A 20,199-nucleotide genomic window follows, 5' to 3' on the forward strand; every position below is an offset into this window, starting at 1 on the left:
GAACATAGTTTTCTATTTTAAAATTATCGAAGGAACTAGTGTCTTCTGCTCAAATATATAAAAATTAAGCAAAACTGCACTGTTCATAACGTCACAATTAGTCTAATCAGGTAAATATTTATAAATTCTTAATTTATGGGTATTCTTGTGTAAATGAACATTACATTTCAACTTTCTGTGATATCTTTAAAAGTCACTCTAAAACGAGGAAAATATGACTGAAACTGTACCTACATGTAGCTCTTTTCAGGACAACCAGTCCCATCCTCAGGACACAAAAATACATAAAATGAGAAGGAAAAAAAAGAATTTTATAAATATGTAACTGTTCGATGTTATGATTTCTTTTATAGTTTTAGTTTAAGTTTGTGCTAGTTTGTTATAATCCAACACTAATTCATCAATAAGTAGCAGATGTTTTAAGTTTCCTTTGTATTTTAAGGACAGTGCTAGGCTAATTTAAAAAAACACGCTCAAAAATTCTCATCACACGTTCATTAAAAATCTATATAAAACACCGGGGCACAGCTTTCGTTTAATATCAACGTACATTACCATACATTACCATACATACATTTTTCTTGCTAGTTTATACATGAAGCATAGGTTTTCCAGTATATTAAATGAATGTTCCAATTGAAGATGGGGACAACTCCACCGTACCCTTCTTGATCTGTGCATGAAATACAACCTCAGTAGTCAATTTAGTAGAATGTCAGAAAGTCATTCTAAATGTTATTTCTCTCATTGATATCACCTCATCATTTTGACTTTTTCATATGTTTGGGTCGCCCTTTTAAATAGCTGGAATATTTTTCTTTCACAAAATCTTCTGTTAACAAGGGATGGTCCTTCCACTTTTTTTTATATTTGGAAGCACATCGATAGACAAATTCTTTTCCAATTGACCTAAATGTTTCATCTTTATTTACATCCAGAAAATCACAGTGTAAGTCACTATGAGTGGTACCGGGAGGTCTAAAAAGCTGAAGCATCAAATCCACTTCAGAGTTTTGCACAACTCGCAATAAACAGTTTTCTGTTTCTGCTACAGATTTAAATAAAACGTCAGTCAAAATATCATGAGCAAGAATTGCTTTATTGTTGTCGATTTTAGCATAACCAGATGCTGCGGCATTCTTAAATGAATCTTTTGTAATATCTGCACTGATGTGAACGGCCCATTCTTGTGGTTTTTCTTCACAAATGTGCTCTTGGACACACATCAGATAAACAAGACAACTGTAGAGTGAATTCTTATCTTGTCTCATTCTTTGGAAGTGCTTCATCATTGTCTGAATAGGGTTGACAGAGAAGGCTTCGTCAGAGAACAGCTCGTGCTGATTACAATACATAAGACTTAAGAAAGGACTTCCAATCTGACCTTGGTTCATTGATAATTTATCTAACACTGACTGAAATCCAACAGTTTTAAACCAACAATTGGAATCCGTTTTACAATGGCCTTTTTTAAGTTGTTCTTTGTATATAAGCAATGTCTCAGCAGCAGAAAGTTTATCCATTTCTACTGTAATATTCTTTTGTTGTAGAAAACTTAGCTTTAAATCTGTCTTTACTTCATCAAAAATATGTGTGTGGACTCCAATGGCAGTTTTGATATTGTCTTTGGAATTTTCAATTGTTTTTAGAATCTTTTCGATTTCATCAACGTCATTTTGAGAAAATACACAGCTCCCAAATCTTCCAAAAAGATTATCACACAGTAGGATTGTTGGTTTTTCTTTTGAAGTGTTTTCTTTTAAATTCTGAAACTCTACCCATTCTGTCTCCCATTGTTTTTCTTGGAAGTGGTTTTGAATTGCCATTAATGCATGTGTTTTTCCACATCCAATAGCACCTTTTAGAATTACTACATTCTTGGAATCCATTATTTTTAATGCAGAAGTTGTGCCTTCTGTAATAACAATGCCTTTCTCCACACTGCAATCTTCATTTAGCTTATTACCTTCAAAATAAAAGGTACCAATGTTAAAGTAAATCACAAATACATGTACATGAGATCGATAAAAAACTATTTTAAGTAACTGATATTTGCCACTTAATATTTCAGTTTACTAGCGATGAATAATGTTATCACTTTGACACACAAGAAGCAAATAGGCCTTGACGGTAAACTGAGTACCATAGGCCATACCCAAACTTTAAGCTTTCATTCTGGAGTAGAAAAATTATAATTTGTAATGCCGACCTCCTGAAATCTTTATAAAAAAGGACCATAAAACTTATCATTTTAGCGAAAAACTTAAAAATCATATATCGTAGGGTGCATGAAATCTTAATATAATATATTAAAATATTAAAGTTTAAAATTGCTTGTAATAGGTATGATCATTATGTTAGGATACTTAGCTGGTGCTTAATGATTTGCGTTTTTAATGTTAAGGTTTTTTTTAAATTTTGATTTTGCATCTGATCCATCAAAATAGAAAATTTGATTCCAACTCACACATCTTATTATATGCTTTTCAAGTTATGTTTTTACAAATTCATTTAGCTTTGTGAACTAGCAAAAAAGAAAGTAACGAGAATTTTATGACTAAGCACAATTGGTTGAATGCAAAAAGTATATAAAAGGTATCACTCAGTATAACGTCAATATACGTCATCTGCTTCCTGAGAATATCTCTTCTGAAGTAGCGAAAGTGATTTTATTATGGCATTATCATGTGAAGAATGCATAGAAATTGTACACACTTTCTATTACGTTTGTATTTTGCACAGTCACTGCGAATTGCGAAGATCTTTTTTATATAACACTGTCAATATTTCTTATTTATTGTAAGGAAACAGAAACATATTTTTGCCTTTGAAAAAAAAACTTGAATCTGAGATGAGTGATTACCAGAACATAACATGTCTGTGCATGATGTTTCATCTTATGTAATTCCGTTCTCTTCCCTTTTATCACACCAATACGATAACATTCTATGCCTTTATTCACAAAAATCACTGATCAAAATAAGTGAACCTGATAAATCGGATTTCCAATATTTTAAGATTATTTTCTACAAAAGTTATCTTTCTTATCAAAGAGTCATCTCTCGTTAAGGTATCTTCATACTTGATGTTTTTATGATTAAATCAACGTAATTTTAGTTTAAACTTGAAGATTTAAAAGTTAACAATTAAATTGAACTAAAATTTTGGTATGTTACAAATAGTTTTCTCATGCTGAAAGAGCTACCATAGGTACATTATCAGAATAATTATATAAACGACTGCTCTCCAATCAAACATCAAATGATTTTTTTAAACTGATTTCCTTATAATAGAACCATTTTATAGAAATTAATCACAATCCTTAATTTCATGTATTTTACATTAAACGCCATTTAAACTTGCTAGAACTAAATCTATCACATTTACAGTGTATTCATTTCAAACATGAAAAACTACAGTTAGGCAACATAAAAATGTTTTTAAATTTTAAAATAAACTCACTGAAAATGATTCATTTCTTATTCGTTTTACATTCTTACGAAAATTTGCAAAAATATTTTCTTTGCCAGGTAAAAAAAAATATAGTCTCTTTACACGATTGCATATGTACGGTCACAGTAGTCGGCAAATTATCAATTTGTTGTAAATAAATAAGAAACAAGCAAAATCCTACCAGTGAGCTTCGCGAGCGTAGCGGGCGAAGCGACAGGATGGCAACGAGTTTTCTAGATTTTTTTTATTTTGCTATCCAACAGATATTGAACACCAGACATCAACTCTGTGGTGTTATTTTATCAATTCCTTGCATTTATGTCCCTAAAATTACCCTTCAAAATCATTTTAATTCCATTTCTGAACATCTCGATCTTCAACAGCGGCCATTGCCAATTTCGTGTGACGTCACACTCAGAGTCGAAAATATTTCATTCATAAAATTGAAAGATACGTTATTTAGAAAAAAAATAAGTGCAGTGATGCTTTCGTTTTAAAATAATCAAATCAACAGTAAGATAAATCAACATTTTACCTTATACTATGTTAAATCCAACATTCTTGTTTGAAAAATAAAGGAGGTAACCCAGTGCTTGCCTTTGCGGGGAATTTAAAAACAGATATGAAAATCGTTTTGATCGGATGATGTAAGACACCTTAAATGTTACACAACTTTGGAAAGTCTCTCTAGTAAGTGGATTTCCTTTCATTTATCGCACAATTACATACCATGTTAAAACGCATGAGAAAAAATCCAGTGTTGACAAGTCTAGTGAGTGTGACGTCACACGAAAATTGGCAAAGGCCGCTATCTAAGAACAAGATGTACAAAAATGGATTTAAAATGAGTTTGAAGGATAATTTCAGAGATATAAATGCAAGGAATTGACAAGATAACACCACGGAGTTGATGTCTGGTGTTCAATATTGGTTGGATAGCAAAATAAAGAAAATCTAGAAAACTCGTTGCCATTCTGTCGCTTCGCTCGCTACGCTCACGAAGCTCACTGGTAGGAGTTTGCCTGTTTCTCATTTATTTAAAAAAAAAATAAAATTGATAAAAATCGCCGACTCCTATCGGTTTAATCAGTGTTTCATTTTATTTAGCAATTTTAGCTCAAACTTTCCAAATTGTTTAAAAAATATGGTTTTTATTACACTTAAATAATTTTTTTACACACTTTTGCTTGAACTATGTTAAATCGATTGACAAGAAATACTTGAAAAACAATTAAAATCCCATTACACTAATATTAAAGCAGATAGCATACCGGTAAAATATCCAGAAATGCTCCTAATGACGTCATGCAACAATCGAAAGACCTTTAACGAAGAACTGTCTTTAAAAGCAATCCATATATTCACTGGTTGAATGAATAATAGATATCTGGAGTAGATATTATTTAGTCCGCATTTCCTCTAATTTTTATAAATTTTAAAAATATTTTTTTGTTTATGCTTCCAATATTAAAATATTTCTGATTTTTACATATAAGGAAGATTTTACATTAAGATATAGTCGACAGAAAACTATTATATTTATCTTTTGATAAGAGAAAAAATCGGATTTTAGTAATATTTTCACACAAATCTTTTCATAGAACGAGCTAATTATAATGTAATTTGATAAGCATATCATATTTTAAAAACATACTCTAAAACCCAAGTATCTTATAATTAGTTCACATTACTTGACAAATCCAACATTAATGTTATTGTTTTAAAAATGATAAATAGACTCATGACCAGCAAAAACATGACATGTTTTCCTACGTCAATGTTCCGCCAAAAATATAGTCCTTTTATATAGATAATTGTTTAATTAGTTCCGCCAAAAATATAGTCCTTTTATATGGATAATTTTTTAATTAGTTCCGCCAAAATATAGTCCTTTTATATAGTTAATGGTGTAATTGTTAGCAAAAGGAAGATTTTGCCAGTAAACAGGTCAGCATCACAAAAAGTTTCTACATTTGACAGGTCGACTTATTACCCCACCACTTCAGTGTATTGAGTGTCACTTACAGTTATTCATAATCAGTAACTATAACAATAGAAACAGTTCGACAAGAATATAGCATAAAGAATAAAACAGGATTGACTATCTTGTTATCATATATATATATATATATATATAACTACCATTAAAAGGAGAACAATAGACAAACATGCGCTGCCTTTGTATTAAGTCTGTAAAAAAGTGAGCGTCCCCATTATCCTACGCACATTCAAGAAAGTGTAATGACCCCTACCTATGAAATCAACTTTGTTCTTTGTTAATTTGAACTTTACATTTATAAAATTACATATAAAGGTTACAGAAAAGCCATTGGCAATCCCTAAAATTAAAAGAAATATGCCCATTTTTAACATTTATTTTGCTGCAGTTTTTAAATATCCTTAAGTGCAGTCATCCTTAACTTACATAATGTTGATGTTGAATGGTGGTTTTTTTTATTTATTAATGCTTCATACATTACATAGCTGCAATACTTAAAACTATCGAGAAACAACAAACTCAGGGTAAATCTAAATACCCCAATTGAATCTTACACTTGTTAATATAAGACTTTGTTTGAAGTTAGCCTATTCCAAATACCAACAAATTCAAATATTTAATACGTAACGGAAATTGTTTAGCTTATTTTTAAGTTGACCTCTTTTTATTTTAAACCAAATCATTAAGATGGAACGACAAATAACAGAAATATCAGAAATTTTACATTTTTATTATTCTGCGAAAAAACACCTTATAATTTATCTCGTTCAACCACAAACTCGTGTTATACAAAGCTGCATTACGTAGATAAATCTTGTGGATGAACTAGACCCTCATACATGTAATAGCTCCGCAGAATCGCACAGCTATTTTTTACTCTCATATCATAACTGGCCGCCTAATTAGTATCATGTAATCAAAATTTAATTTTTTTCTCAGCATAATTGTTCTCATGGCGACATTGAAATATGTTTTAAAGTTATAAACAAATATAAATTGAACGATTTAGTATAATATTCATAATTAAAGTAACTAAATTGAGCATAATCACATTTTGTTCATTGTTATTGAATAATAATATTCAATATTAAAACTATACTCCACCGTACAAGAATATTGTACATTAGACATTGACATAGGTGTAGAAGGGAGTGTAGCGGTAACAACTCTAAATATAAAAATAGGTAATCACAGATTACTAAGCTCACCGAGACGAGGCATCACTTTTATGAGGCATCACCTTTATGAGGCATCACCTTTATGAGACCACCTTTATCATATTATATGAAAATTATTCTTTATGATCTTGGATATTCATGGATACTGTTTTGACACAATATCATATATCATTTGTTAAAAAATTGTATGATAATCATATGTTCATTTCATACGGTATTATAAGATACAATGTTTATCAATACAATAATATAAAATACAATATTGCATCCTATCATACTTATAATTTATATCATATAGTACACTACAATACCGTAATAAACAACGACGAGATATGATATTGTAACATATGATATGACATTGTATTGTGTTATGAATAATTGTATTTTATCACATAATACAATACCATAATATGTAATACAATTTACCTAATATTATATAATACAATATCATATCACATAATACATCATAATAATGTAACATATGATATATGATTGTATAATAAAGTATGATATTGTATTGTATGATAATGTATCATATTTGATACATAATATGATATTGTATCATATGATACAATATAATTTGATACAATATTGTATCATATCAAATGATACAATATAATGTGATATAGTAAAATATTATATATATAATACAATATTATATTATACAAATTGTATCATATGATACAATGATATATATTACAATATCAGATAATACAATTTCATGTGATATAATAGTTTATTATAGAAACCATTATCATATTATACAATATCGTATGATACAATTTTATACATTATATACAATATTGTATCATAAGATACAATATTCAATATTATATAATATTATATGTAACAGTATCATGTGATAATATAATAAATAAATAATATCATATCATATTATACAATATTGTATCATGATATACTATACTATACATAATAATATTATGATCAATAGCATATCATAAAATATAAAAAAAAATTGATACAATATCATATCGTATCATATAACATTTTCCATTATAACATATGATATTATATTGTATCATATTTAACAATAGTGTATCATATCATACAATATTTTACCATAGGAATCATGTTATATCATTTAACAACAAACACATCTATCGATCAAGCAGGTTTGAGTGAGATAGGAGATTTTATTAGCATCTTTGATAATGGAGATCAGGCTCTGCATCTGAAGCTTCATCTGCATTTCTTTTATAATATAATTTAATCAACTATGCAAGCTAATATCTATAAACATGTGACCTTTTCCAAAAAACAAAACCTCATCCAGCATCTGAAACCCATGGCTCAGATTCAGCATTCAAGCCTGTCAGGTGCATCAGTATCATAAGACGCATCATCAAAGCAAGTTTGGTGAAGTAAGGACCAGTTATAACTAATATATCATCATCAGAAGGCAACTGTTTCAAAAACATTAACCAGCTATTAAAAACTTTAACCTCCTCCAGCATCCGAAACCTATGGCTTAGATTCAGCATCCATGCCTGTCAGGTGCATCAGTATAATAAGACACACCATCCATTCAAGTTTGGTGAAGTTATGACCAGTATTTACTAAGATATATTTTTAAGCATCCTTGATAATGGAGATCATCTGAAACTACCTCTGTGATTCATTCATATTATAGTTTAATCAGCTATGCAAGTTTGAAATAGTACTATTATCTATAAAACATGTAACCTGTTCCAAAAAACTTAACCTACCTTTACCTCAACCAGCATCTGACACCAATGGCTCAGATTCAGCATTCAAGCCTGTCTCGAGCATCAGTATCATAAGACGTACCAACCATGCAAGTTTGGTGAAGTTAAGACCAGTAGTAGCTAAGATATAATCATCAGAGGGCACCTGCAACAAAAACTTTAACCAGCTCTAAAAACCTTAACCTCCTCCAGCATCCGAAACCCATAGCTCAGATTCAGCATTCAAGCCTGTCTGGTGCATCAGTATCATATGACACACCATCCATGCAAGTTTGGTGAAGTTAGGACCAGCAGTTACTTAGATATTGCTATCAAAGGGCACCTGCAACAAAAACTTTAACATGCTCCAAAAACCTTAACCTTCTCCAGCATCTGAAATTGAGGACCCATATTCAGCATCCAAGTCTTTCAAGTCCATAAGTAGGTCAAGATGCACCATCCATGAAAGTTTAGTGAAGATAGGACAAGTAATAACTTAGATACAGGGCCTGCAACAAAAACTTTAACCAGGTCCGGACGCCGACGCCGAGGGTATAGCATAAGCTCCCCTTGACTTCGTCTCGGTGAGCTAAAAAGTAGTGTTTTGTCAATTTGGTCTATTGGTTGTAGAGAGAGGTTAAAAAAAAATGTATAAACCTTACAGAAGGGTGAAGAGACGCAGGAAGGGCAGACAGAGGACAACAACTGATCAGAAAAGCTTAATGACCTTTCAATTTCATGAGGAAAAGATTTTTTAATGTTTCTCTCCTAAGTATTTATGACACGCCACACTTACAAAATATGAGCTAAACATAGTTTCACAGACAATACACTAAGTTTATAGACTGTAAACTATACTAAAGTTTATGAACCGTAAACTATAGTTAATTAACGATTTGTTAACAATAATTTTCGTCCGTAAAGCCATATATAACAGTTGTAAACTATAGTTTACAAATGCTTTTCTACAATTATCTGTCTGTAAATAAACGTTAACAATAGATTATGCTGATAAATATAGATTCACATCTGTAAACTATAATTTACATTTTTTAGCTAGAGTTAAGATGTCTTTATTTTATTTCACAATCGTTAAACTTAATTTATTAGAAAATTAATCTAGAGTTTTGCAATAAAGAATATTTTTTTAGTGTGAATTGTAGTCCATTAACAACAGTTTACAACCAATTAACCTAGTTTATCGACTGTAAAATAATTTTGTGACCTCAGCTTGCGAATTTGGTTGTTTGGTTTTTGAGAAAAAGATTTCTAAACAACTCACTCTTATTTTTTTGTGATTGAAAGATAACTCAACCCCATCTAAACTCGTTCGTCAAACAAGTAAATCTAAAATGCATTTAAACTAAGTTTGCTTATGGCAAATAACTATCCTTACTTTGTATTTTCAACTTCACTGTTTCAAAACCTTCAGCTTTCTCTTTATCTTCAAGTGGAGATTTACTCACACCATCATCCCCATAAACTGCTACAGTTCCATACTTCTGTTTCATTCGGAGATACACTTCATCAAGGTGCTTAAATTCAAAATCATCATCACAATACTTGTTCCACATAAATCTTATTCTTTCAATGTCTGCACCAACATGTGTTTCATCATCTGCTGGTTCATAGTCCCAGCCTCTGCTTGGTGGCTTTATGCCATCACAGAAGTTACATAGCAGAGTAAATACTGAAGAGACATCCAATCGACTATAGTCACCTGGGTTTTTCACACTCTGAAGTTCCTTTATGAGTGGTTCAGAGAAATACTGTTCAATAGATTTTGAATGAATCGCCATTTTCTCTTTCAAATCATTGACACTAAGTTCTCGTTCCAATATATGAACAAGATACTTCAGAAGCTCCTCCAGTTTCTTTACTTTCACGTCCCGATCATCGAGTTTGCCTGTAAATGAGAAATGAAAAACATATAGTGATACATGTATACATGTATCTATGTTCGTGTAAATGCTCTTACTATTTTTTTTTAAATTTAGTTACAAAAGTATATTTGACATTTTATGTTTTAAATTTAAGCAGTTTTTCTCTTTTTGTAAATATAAAAAAAAAAGAATCTTTGAAATTCAATACTAAATACTTAACATTAATACGTTTGCATATTTTGTCTTTAGATTTTTTTGTCATTTATCTTGTAGGATTTTAAAATTAAACCAATCATTTTCATCTGGTTGCCGTTGTGTTTATTTTAATATAATCCTTTTATGATTTGAAGAATTAAAATTGCGATGAAAAGAATTAGATATTATTTACTTATGACTATGACTTATGACTTACAGTCATGTCCTAGTAACAATAGGTACACATTTCAAATCAATCTATCTTGCATGCCATATTAATCACAAATGAAGCAAACAAGTGTGCGTAATGAGCTATCCATGACACTAAAATTGATGACAATTGCGCATAACTTACGCTTTGAAGTAATATGAGCTGTATTTTTATTTTGCTGCAAAAACCTGCTAGTATGCTTAGTCTGCATGTTTCTTAAACTTTTATGATAAAAAAAATAGTTATTTTTTGTCATAAGAAAGATTTCTCTTCTAAAGAATATATATAGCAGTTCAATTTTTGTACAGGACGATTAGAATTCAATTTTGTCTCCATTAAGGCTACTTAACTGCTTTTCCTACAAACATAAGGAAAACAGATATTAAAAAACCATGATATTTTTTGTCATTTTAGTAGAAAATAACATTTTCGTAACAAAAAAATGTCAGCAAGAAAATTGCAGCTCATAATGCTTTAAAGAAATGGATAGGTCGAAAATGTATATTAAGCTAAAAAAAAATTAAAAATTAAAAAGCAAGATGTTACAAAAATATAACCAATTGACATTTGATCTATACTCCGTACATGCTCTCTTTTGCCACTTTTAAATCATGTAAAACATATAAAGAAATACACATGCAAACTTTCATTAAAAAATGATGTAATAATGTAGAAAATGATAATATTGTAGAAAAAATTTAAAATTATAAAGAAAAAATATATGGTGAAAAAAATCTTTGTTAATGACATATTTACTCTTTTAATAATTTGAGATATCAGTTGACAGGTACGAAAACTAATTTCTTACGCGGATATACTATTAAAACAATTTACTTTTTTATCAATTCATAAGTTTTTGAAACACTTATTTTGTCATTTGCAATAACTTTATTTAAAGCTACATGGGTCAAATTTTTAGCTATTACAGTATCAAATAGTTTTCCAGAGAACCCAATTATCTTAGAAAGTTATAGACATTCGCCGATTAAAAGCAGCAGGATCAGTTCCTTTCAAACTCAGAAATAATCAAAGTAAATAAAATAATTTCTTTATGGACAAACAAAAACAAAACCAAACGACATCATGGAAATGTTTAGAAAAGGCAACCGTTTGATTTCGTCCCCAGAATGATAGGGTTTATTCAACCCTCATGCTATGCATCGATTGTAAACAAAACAAACTTCAGAAAAATTAGTAAACAAAATGTACACAGTTTGTTTTTGATTTGCCAAAACAGTATGACTTTCATTTATAGCGATGTCAAAGTTGTTAAACAATCATAGCCACCTCGACATCAGAGGCATATTTTGATAATGCGGTACCCTTTTGTGTCGTTTGATTTTAAAACAAATTTTGTACATCATTTTTTTCATTGAAACATGGCTTCACTGACTGGTAAAACTTCTGCAATGTCTTTTATCATATACATACTAGGCATAACCACCATTTAAAAGCCGTCATTAAATTTGATATACAGTTGGAATAAACAGCTTTAATGTTATCCAACATATAAGTAGAGGTATTTCAAAAAAGAAATCCCAGGTTGTTTGTTTTAGTGAATGAAAAAAAACCCCGAGGTATATTTAAAAAAAAAAATTTAATAAAGACTGCTTTTATATATATATATATATATATATATATATATATATATATATATATATATATATATATATATATATATATATATATATATATATATATATATATATATATATTTATGCTTCATAGCGTTTGAAATCAGGAATGAAATCAATTTAAATCAAAATCGAACATAATATGTATTTTTCTGATCTTTTTAAATGGAAAATGTAAAGCGCAGAAAAAACGTTCAAAATCTGAAGTCTTTTGTGTATAACTCTGATTAAAATATTTTCTACGTTGAAGCCTGCACACAATAATAGTTTAAAAAAGAACTGCTCTAAGGTGTCTCACTACACCGTGACATGTTTTCTCAAATCAGCAGAAAATTACTTGATTATGATAGATATCATAATGGGTAAGAAGTATTTAAGTCTAATAAGCGAAATATTGGCAATTTGGATGAAAAATTACATTTTCAAAAATTTAATTCCGTTAACATGAACAAAAGCTCTAGGCGGATTCGAACTCATGATCAGCGGTTCAGAAGCCCAATTCTTTAACCACTGAGATACGACGAAAAACAACCCAATCGAACGATATAAACATTTTAAGAAATCATTTAAATCGCCATCTTGTGATGTAGTGTCTTAAAAAGTAAAAGTGTAGGTGTAGTGAGGTACCTTAAAAAAGCTGGGTTTTTGTTTTGGTAAAAAAAATTGTAAAAATGGTAAAAAAAAAAGTTAACTTTATTATGTAATATTTCTAAACTGAGAGCATTTAAACAGAAAATTAATATTGGACAAAAATTCATATGTATATCAGTACAAACAAACACATATCTACATGTCATTTGAGGAAACCATTTTAGGCCCCTATGAAAGGTGATGCAAAAACATTTTTGGAAAGAGTATATATAAAGTGCACGATGTAATTTCTACATGTTTAATAAACGATTTAATATGAAAATAGTTATAATATTGTAACACAATATCATATGTCATATCTAAAAATTTTTTTCAGATATTCGGTACAAAACGCTAGGTAAAAAACATTTGAACAATGTGCTGTACTTAGTTTATTATTTCTTATTCTCTGCAACCGAAATCTCTGTAAGCAATAAATATAAACTTAAATCCTGTATTGGCTGTTGTTACGCTATGTTATAACCAAAATTTTACAATGTTTAGTAACTTCGCAACATTTACAATCAGAGGTTTCTGGAAAGATTTTGAATGATGCATTCAACTTCTAGGGTGCTTGCAGAATGGGATTATTTATCTATTTCGATTTAAAAGATACCATCTATATCATACTTTAGATTATCCACTTAAAATTTGGCCTTAAACTTGCAATCCCTAAATCAGTGTCTATTTTTTATGGGAACAAAAATGTATAATGGGTAATAGTGCCTGGGTAGACACACTAAGTATGATCTATTTCATATTTATTCAATATAATAATCAAATTGTATATTTAGATTAGATGAAGAGTAACCTGTTGCGTCTTTGAAAAATATATTTTAATTAACATACATGTATGTTATATTCACATTCATAAGAAAATGAAACTTTCTTAACTTAGAGGGGCAAAGTAATAATTTCACTTGAAAAAAATAAACAAATTTGATATCTACTTGCTAAGATGTTTTTCAGATATTTTATAAATTGAGCAATTAAAATTGAAGGTTATATGTCATGGAATAAGATTTATTTATTATGGCTAAGTCAATTAGTTAAGAGTCCTTAGTACAAAATTTAAAAAGCTTGCTTTGGGTTTTTAAGATGCAAGTCTCTATATTTAAAGTTTAACGTGTAAAACATACACGTACATATAACGTGTAAAACGGTTTTCGAATATCAAATATCTACCAACAGTATTACCTAAAATTTGGTTAAAACAAAAACTTATAACAATTTTAGTTTATAAAATAAGGTTAAATTCATTTCTCTTTTACAAATCAATAACAACATTATTAATATTATAATTATTATTATCATTATAAAAAAATAATATGAACTGTACACAAACTGCAACTGGTTTTAATCGTTTTATTAAGTAATCTTTGACTAAGTTCCTTATAAACCAAGCTCGGGTTATCTGAATGCCAAAGGCATTAAACAGTATTAATAAGTTTAGGTAAGAAACTAGAAAAAATATACTGTCATTTATTATCTTTTATCACATTTGGATTTTATTTACCTCTGGGTCCTTCTTCTTTTCTATCACAAGTATCTGTGGTATTTGCTATCATTTCTGAGTTTAAGAAAAGTAGGTGCTTTTGTTTTTGAAAAAAATTAAACATTTTTTTTCATATATCAGAACAGTCCAGTTTGAAAAAATGAACATTTAAAAAAGCTTGTATATTTACCTTTCTTTGTTTTAGCCTTTTCTGGTTTGACAGGATCTGTGTGTTTTACCAATTATGTAAATATATTTTAAATATGTGGCTACATTAGATTTTGAAATACTAGATATTCACATTTTATGAATTAACAAGAGGCCCATGGGCCACATCGCTCATCTGAGCAACTCTAGCTGTATATCAATTGGCGTTCAAAGAATATAGTGCCATATGGCCCCTCGGTAGATTAAAAAAATGAATATCCGAATTTTACACTTATTTGTGCATATACTTAATCTTTGACATAATTACTTTTATGGAATACCATGCTTACCGAAAATAAGATCGTATGCAATATATATAACTAATTTTTCGGTAGGGGTTCAAGGATTACTTCCCGTTCCCTTTATTTTAGCCCCCCCCCCACCACTTTACAAAGCGATTAAAATAAATGAGAGCTAAAAGGTACATTTTCTCCCTCAATTACTTACTAGTTATTGTTATTGTATTTTATTAAAAAAATCCTTTACGTGAAAGAAGTGTACCTCAATGCGCTCAATTTCCAAAATTAAAAACATTTAAACATTTAATTGGACTTTTTCATTATAAACGATTGTCGTTTATCTTGCGTGAATTCATTTCGTCTGACGTTTCTAAACCTAACTTACTTTTCTGATGAAAAAATAAGTCACATGATATGTTAAAGAACTACAATTCTAATCAATGTATTGACAGGCATATCGCTCTATTGTACTAAGGCCCACCCATTATTTTCATTTTTATCAAAAAAAACAAAACAACAAAAACCAACAACAACAAAACACAAATGGCTACAAACAAAAATGATTTCCCGCTGCAACATTTTTTTTAAGAACAACAAGGCTAATGCTTTATTCCTCATAATAATAATGTGTTAGAACTATGGAAACTGTTTTAAAAGACGTCGTTTTTATATACTTGCGTTTGAAAAACTAACATAATTGGTGTATATTTTATGTTATTTATGGTAAAAGAAGAAGCACAAGAACGTAGTTAAAGCAAATCATCCTTTGAGCAAGACATTTCTGATGATCTACCAAAATTTTAACGTAGAATTTTAATCAAGATACAAGGCTTGGTTTGAGTCATGTTTTTGTTTACATGAGTTTATTACATTCAACGTAAGATTTTTTAACTTGGTATTTTCTATTCAGCATAGCTGCATTTAAAATATAAACAAACTAAAAGACATCAGCTCTGTGAACCAATGTAGCATTTTGTGCAAAGCTCTGTATCTTCCTTATATCTCAAAGCTTGACTCCCAGATACAGTTAGTAAGTAGAAAATTGTAAACAATTAAAACAAAAGAAAAACATTGCACTAACACAAAGAATTTATTTTTCATTATATCTATAAACCTATATATTTCAAGCAGCGAAAGTAGTCTCCGTTTAGACTGAAAATGCTTAGCACCTTAACAAAACACGTCGCATCAATCAACCATTACGTAGAGATCGTACCGAATAACATGTACATAGTAATTTAATACGTTGTAAGTGCATCAGATTTTGCTCATTTTGCGCAGATAAACACTCAGCTGTCTGATTTACCGAAGACTATATTTGATCTATTACGTAACAATTCCAAAATACAGGCAACAGTTCACCTCATGTTTAAAAGAGATGCAACGAAAATCAAAACAAGCTAAAACCACCACCACAAGTGATAATGTCAGTGAATTGAAATATTTAACCTTAGTTTACTTTACAAAATAAGCACAAATATATTTTGGATGCTTCAAATATTCCCTTCGCACGTAAACTGTTGCACAAAAAGCAAATTCAAATTTGTCATTTTCATGCGTCCAACATGGCTGCTTCTAACAAAGAACTTGGTTTTCGATATATGAAACATCGAGTCCGAAGTTAAAACTGATTGACCCCCCGTTTTTTCTCTCTCTCTCTCTCTCTCTCTTAATTATAATTTTCGTAAATTACTAAGAATTGAAACAGAATTAGCCTATAATTTTTTCAATTTATATTTTTCTTTTCATAAAAATTTTATATGCTACATGAATATTACCTTGAATTTCACTCAGTAGTTCTTGAGAAAAGGATTTTTTTTTATAGAAATGCACCCCTCTTTTTTCTACAGATTCGAGGTTTTCTCTGCTTTGAATAAAGATCGGTCTTTCATTTCATAAATTTATTTTCGTCTTACCATAAGGGTGCTCTGTACCAAATTTGGTTAAAATGGTCGGGTGGTTTTAGAGAAGAAGTTCAAAATGTGAAAGTACAGACGGACAGAAGAACAACGAACAAAATCTGATCAGAAAAGCTAACTTGAGCTTTCAGCTCAGGTGAGCTAAAAAGTCCAACTAAATAAAAGATCGAATAGATCTTGTCAATTTACCTTTTCTTGTTTTAGTCTTTTTAGGTTGGGCATAAATTGGCTGATCTATAAAACACATACATATTACTAAAATATCAATATCAAATCCAATTGCAATGGTTTATTTGATAATATAATACAGTGCATGTGCAATAAAAAAACCAGGTAAATGAACATAAGAGTAAACAATACTAAAAAAATATATATATTGTTTGCTGATTTGAGAAATAAATCGCAGGACAAATATCTGCCGTTCTCATTTAACCAGTTGACTAAAATGTGACTGAAAGTAACCAAAAGGGGCGGTTGAAAATACATATCCTTGACATTCATTTATCTTTTCAGACCTTTCAGTTAATTTGACTGGATAACGGAGCTCCATGCTGTGAATTTAATCATGTTTTAGGATGGCATCAGATTTTAAACCAATAATATACAAATGCAAGAGCTATAAATAAAAAAGTAAATTAAGTATCATGTATATTAAGCTAATAAAGTTTTACATTAATTTCATTGTAAAATTCATAACATATAGATTAAGAAATACATGTGATAACCCTTCTTTAATTTGAAATTTTGATACTATGATAACTATGTACTAAATTCAAGAATAACCCTGTAGAGTATTTGTAAAGCTTGATTTAACATGTAAACTTTGTAGTTGGATATTGAGCATCAATTAAATATAGTATAAAATCGATGTTGATTTTAAAAGAAAAATCCTAAAGGTCAATTTTGATTCATTTGCCATTCAAATCACAATATGGTACATTATCTGAGCAACAATGTAAAACTCTGACCCAACTTGACCTTAGAAGCCTTCAAGCTTTGCAATATCAAATACTTTCCAATATAAAATTAAAACAAGTATATCTATCTACGAGGGTTGTCACATGTAGCGTTTATCAGTTAATCGAAGACACAGGAAGAAAAAACTTGTCCTACAAAGGGTTCAAGTAGTTTACATTAAAATTATGTTTTAAAATATGCTATTGTTTAAGATCAAATAGATGAAATGAAAGCATACTAGATCATAAATTTGACATTCTGTGCAATGTCAAAAACAAAAAGTTAAATTCAAAATCATGAAATGAAATTTGCAATGAAAAGTACCTTCTGAATAAATATATTGAAATGAAAATTACATTTAAAGGACTATGTGCGGTATGGTCTAATATCTGCCCCCACTTTTAACCAATTTTTAAATAGTGTTGTATACAAATCAAATCTTCATATATCATTGTACAGTGGACGCCTATCACTTTAATCTTGATTTTAACCACCATTGCTCATTGGCTATTTATCTATGACGTCAACTTTATGACCTTATTCCCGCAAATTTGCAAACGGATGAAAATATTCTCATTTTTGCTTTATATTTTGCATTCGGAAGTATAGAGCGCAGGTCTGCTCAAGTAAGATTTTAACATATGTCTTTCATCAGATAATTATACACATTATACGAAAAAATGGTACTTGATCAAGCCTGCGCTCAATGTTTCCCAGTCGAAAAATCATCGGAAAACACCCATATTTTGCCTCAAAACATCAATTTATCAAAATTAGGCAATCTTCATGACGTCATTTCTACACTATGACGTCACTGTGGTGATAACCTTCTGCACCCTTATTTCTAATATGATTCTAACTATCTTCACCCTTATTTTTTAAGCGCTTTATAGAACTATAATTTTGGGGGCAAAAAAATGCTTAAAATCGCACATAGTCCTTTGTCAATAATTTTATTATTTATTAAGAAAATGTTTCGACTTTAATCGGCTTTGAAGGCGACATAGCGCTTAATGAAACGACTTTGAATCAAATCCTAAGCTGCTTTCAAAGTATATAAAATTAACGATACTGCTTAGAAATGCATTTTGTGACTAAATAGTCTATCATAATTGAAAATATTCAGACGAGTATGATGGCAATAAGTGAAAATATAAACCCCGACTGGTAGAAATAAACGCTAAAATGCTGAACGACACATTTCAGTAGGACGGACGTTAGACTACAAGTAATACAATGCAAGTTATGATTGGTAGATTATCGCCAGATAAAAATTCAAATAAAATACCTGACTTGGCTCCATTATTTGAATCATCTGCAATTTAAAGAAACAGTTTATAAATCAAGAAACCTCTTTATAAACTAATACATTCTAATTTATTGTATCAGAAATATAACCAAAACAATTTAGAATAGCATTAATATTTACCTGTGTTGTACAATAAAAAAAACCTTAAAGCAGTATCGTTCTATAAATTCCAAAGTAATTCTTAAAAACTCTTTAACGGTCCTGTAATTATGAGTTATTCATATGTCATTGTAAAAAATAAATTTTTCTTTTTCAATGAAATTTCTTCAATTGAGTTAAGTAAAAAAAAATGATTTTTTAAAAAAAAAATGTAAATTTCTGCAAAGTTTATAGGTAAAATATATTCATAACGTGAAATAATTGACTTTTTAAAAAATATTTCATTATGTAAATATATAACATAAATTGATTTGGCGGCTAAATACATCATACAATACAGCTGTTAGCCCAATCAAAAGGTGAAAAACTATTTGTTGGCTTGATTTTATCTGCTAAGAATGAAAAGAAAAACTAATATGTAGTACATGTAGATGCAACTTTACTTTCATTCATGTATGCTTTTAATGATTAAATAGATTCAATTATTATCTATTAGAATATATAAATATGATACCAAAACTGGCTCCGTTCTTCGTGTCATCTAAAATTTTACCAAGAAAAAAAGTATTATTCATAAAACGATATGTTGCAAAGTTTGATACTTGGAAATGTATCTATAATGTACGTCTATTTAACTTATAGTTATATCAAAACCCATATAAAACAAACATTCTTGCAACTTGGATTTTTATTAGTAGGCTAAAGTACAATTTACTTAGGTTTTTAACTTCTCTTTTTATATATCAAACAATGATTTATTATGGAATGTGATCAAAAGATGATCAATCAGTGTACAAAATTTGTTTTGCAGGCATTCACAATTAGAGTGACCGACTTTCAACTCTTTTTTATTATCAAACATATATACTTCGGACCACTGGGGATGAGAGCGTCTACCTTCGCCAAACAAATGACTTAAGGGGACTGGGGGTTGCAGCCATTTTAGACAATATAGATCTCCTTTAAAAGAAGAGCTCCATATAAAGATAATGGGAAGTGATGAAATTTTATATTAAAATATATGAAATTTGTCTTTATCAAATAGTACTTGATAGCTTCAGAAATCGCAAATAAAATTTTCAAAT

At 29.5% G+C, this 20,199-nt stretch overlaps 1 protein-coding gene across 1 annotated transcript in view; it reads right to left on the bottom strand.

The window, feature by feature from the left end:
• Nucleotides 1–736: 736 nt before the first annotated feature.
• Nucleotides 737–20,199, bottom strand: part of LOC128190564 (uncharacterized) — a 46,426-nt gene continuing 26,963 nt past the window's right edge. The window contains exons 9-14 of the mRNA XM_052862655.1: nt 19,629–19,655; nt 16,939–16,983; nt 14,575–14,619; nt 14,406–14,459; nt 9,733–10,242; nt 737–1,966 (exon numbers count right to left, since the gene is read on the bottom strand). Of these exons, the coding sequence (XP_052718615.1) occupies nt 762–1,966; nt 9,733–10,242; nt 14,406–14,459; nt 14,575–14,619; nt 16,939–16,983; nt 19,629–19,655 (1,886 nt within the window). The 3' untranslated portion in view covers nt 737–761. The remainder of the gene's footprint in view (nt 1,967–9,732; nt 10,243–14,405; nt 14,460–14,574; nt 14,620–16,938; nt 16,984–19,628; nt 19,656–20,199) is intronic.

Source organism: Crassostrea angulata, chromosome 6 (assembly GCF_025612915.1).
Source record: "Crassostrea angulata isolate pt1a10 chromosome 6, ASM2561291v2, whole genome shotgun sequence".
In the NCBI taxonomy this organism is placed as follows: Eukaryota; Metazoa; Mollusca; class Bivalvia; order Ostreida; family Ostreidae; genus Magallana; species Magallana angulata.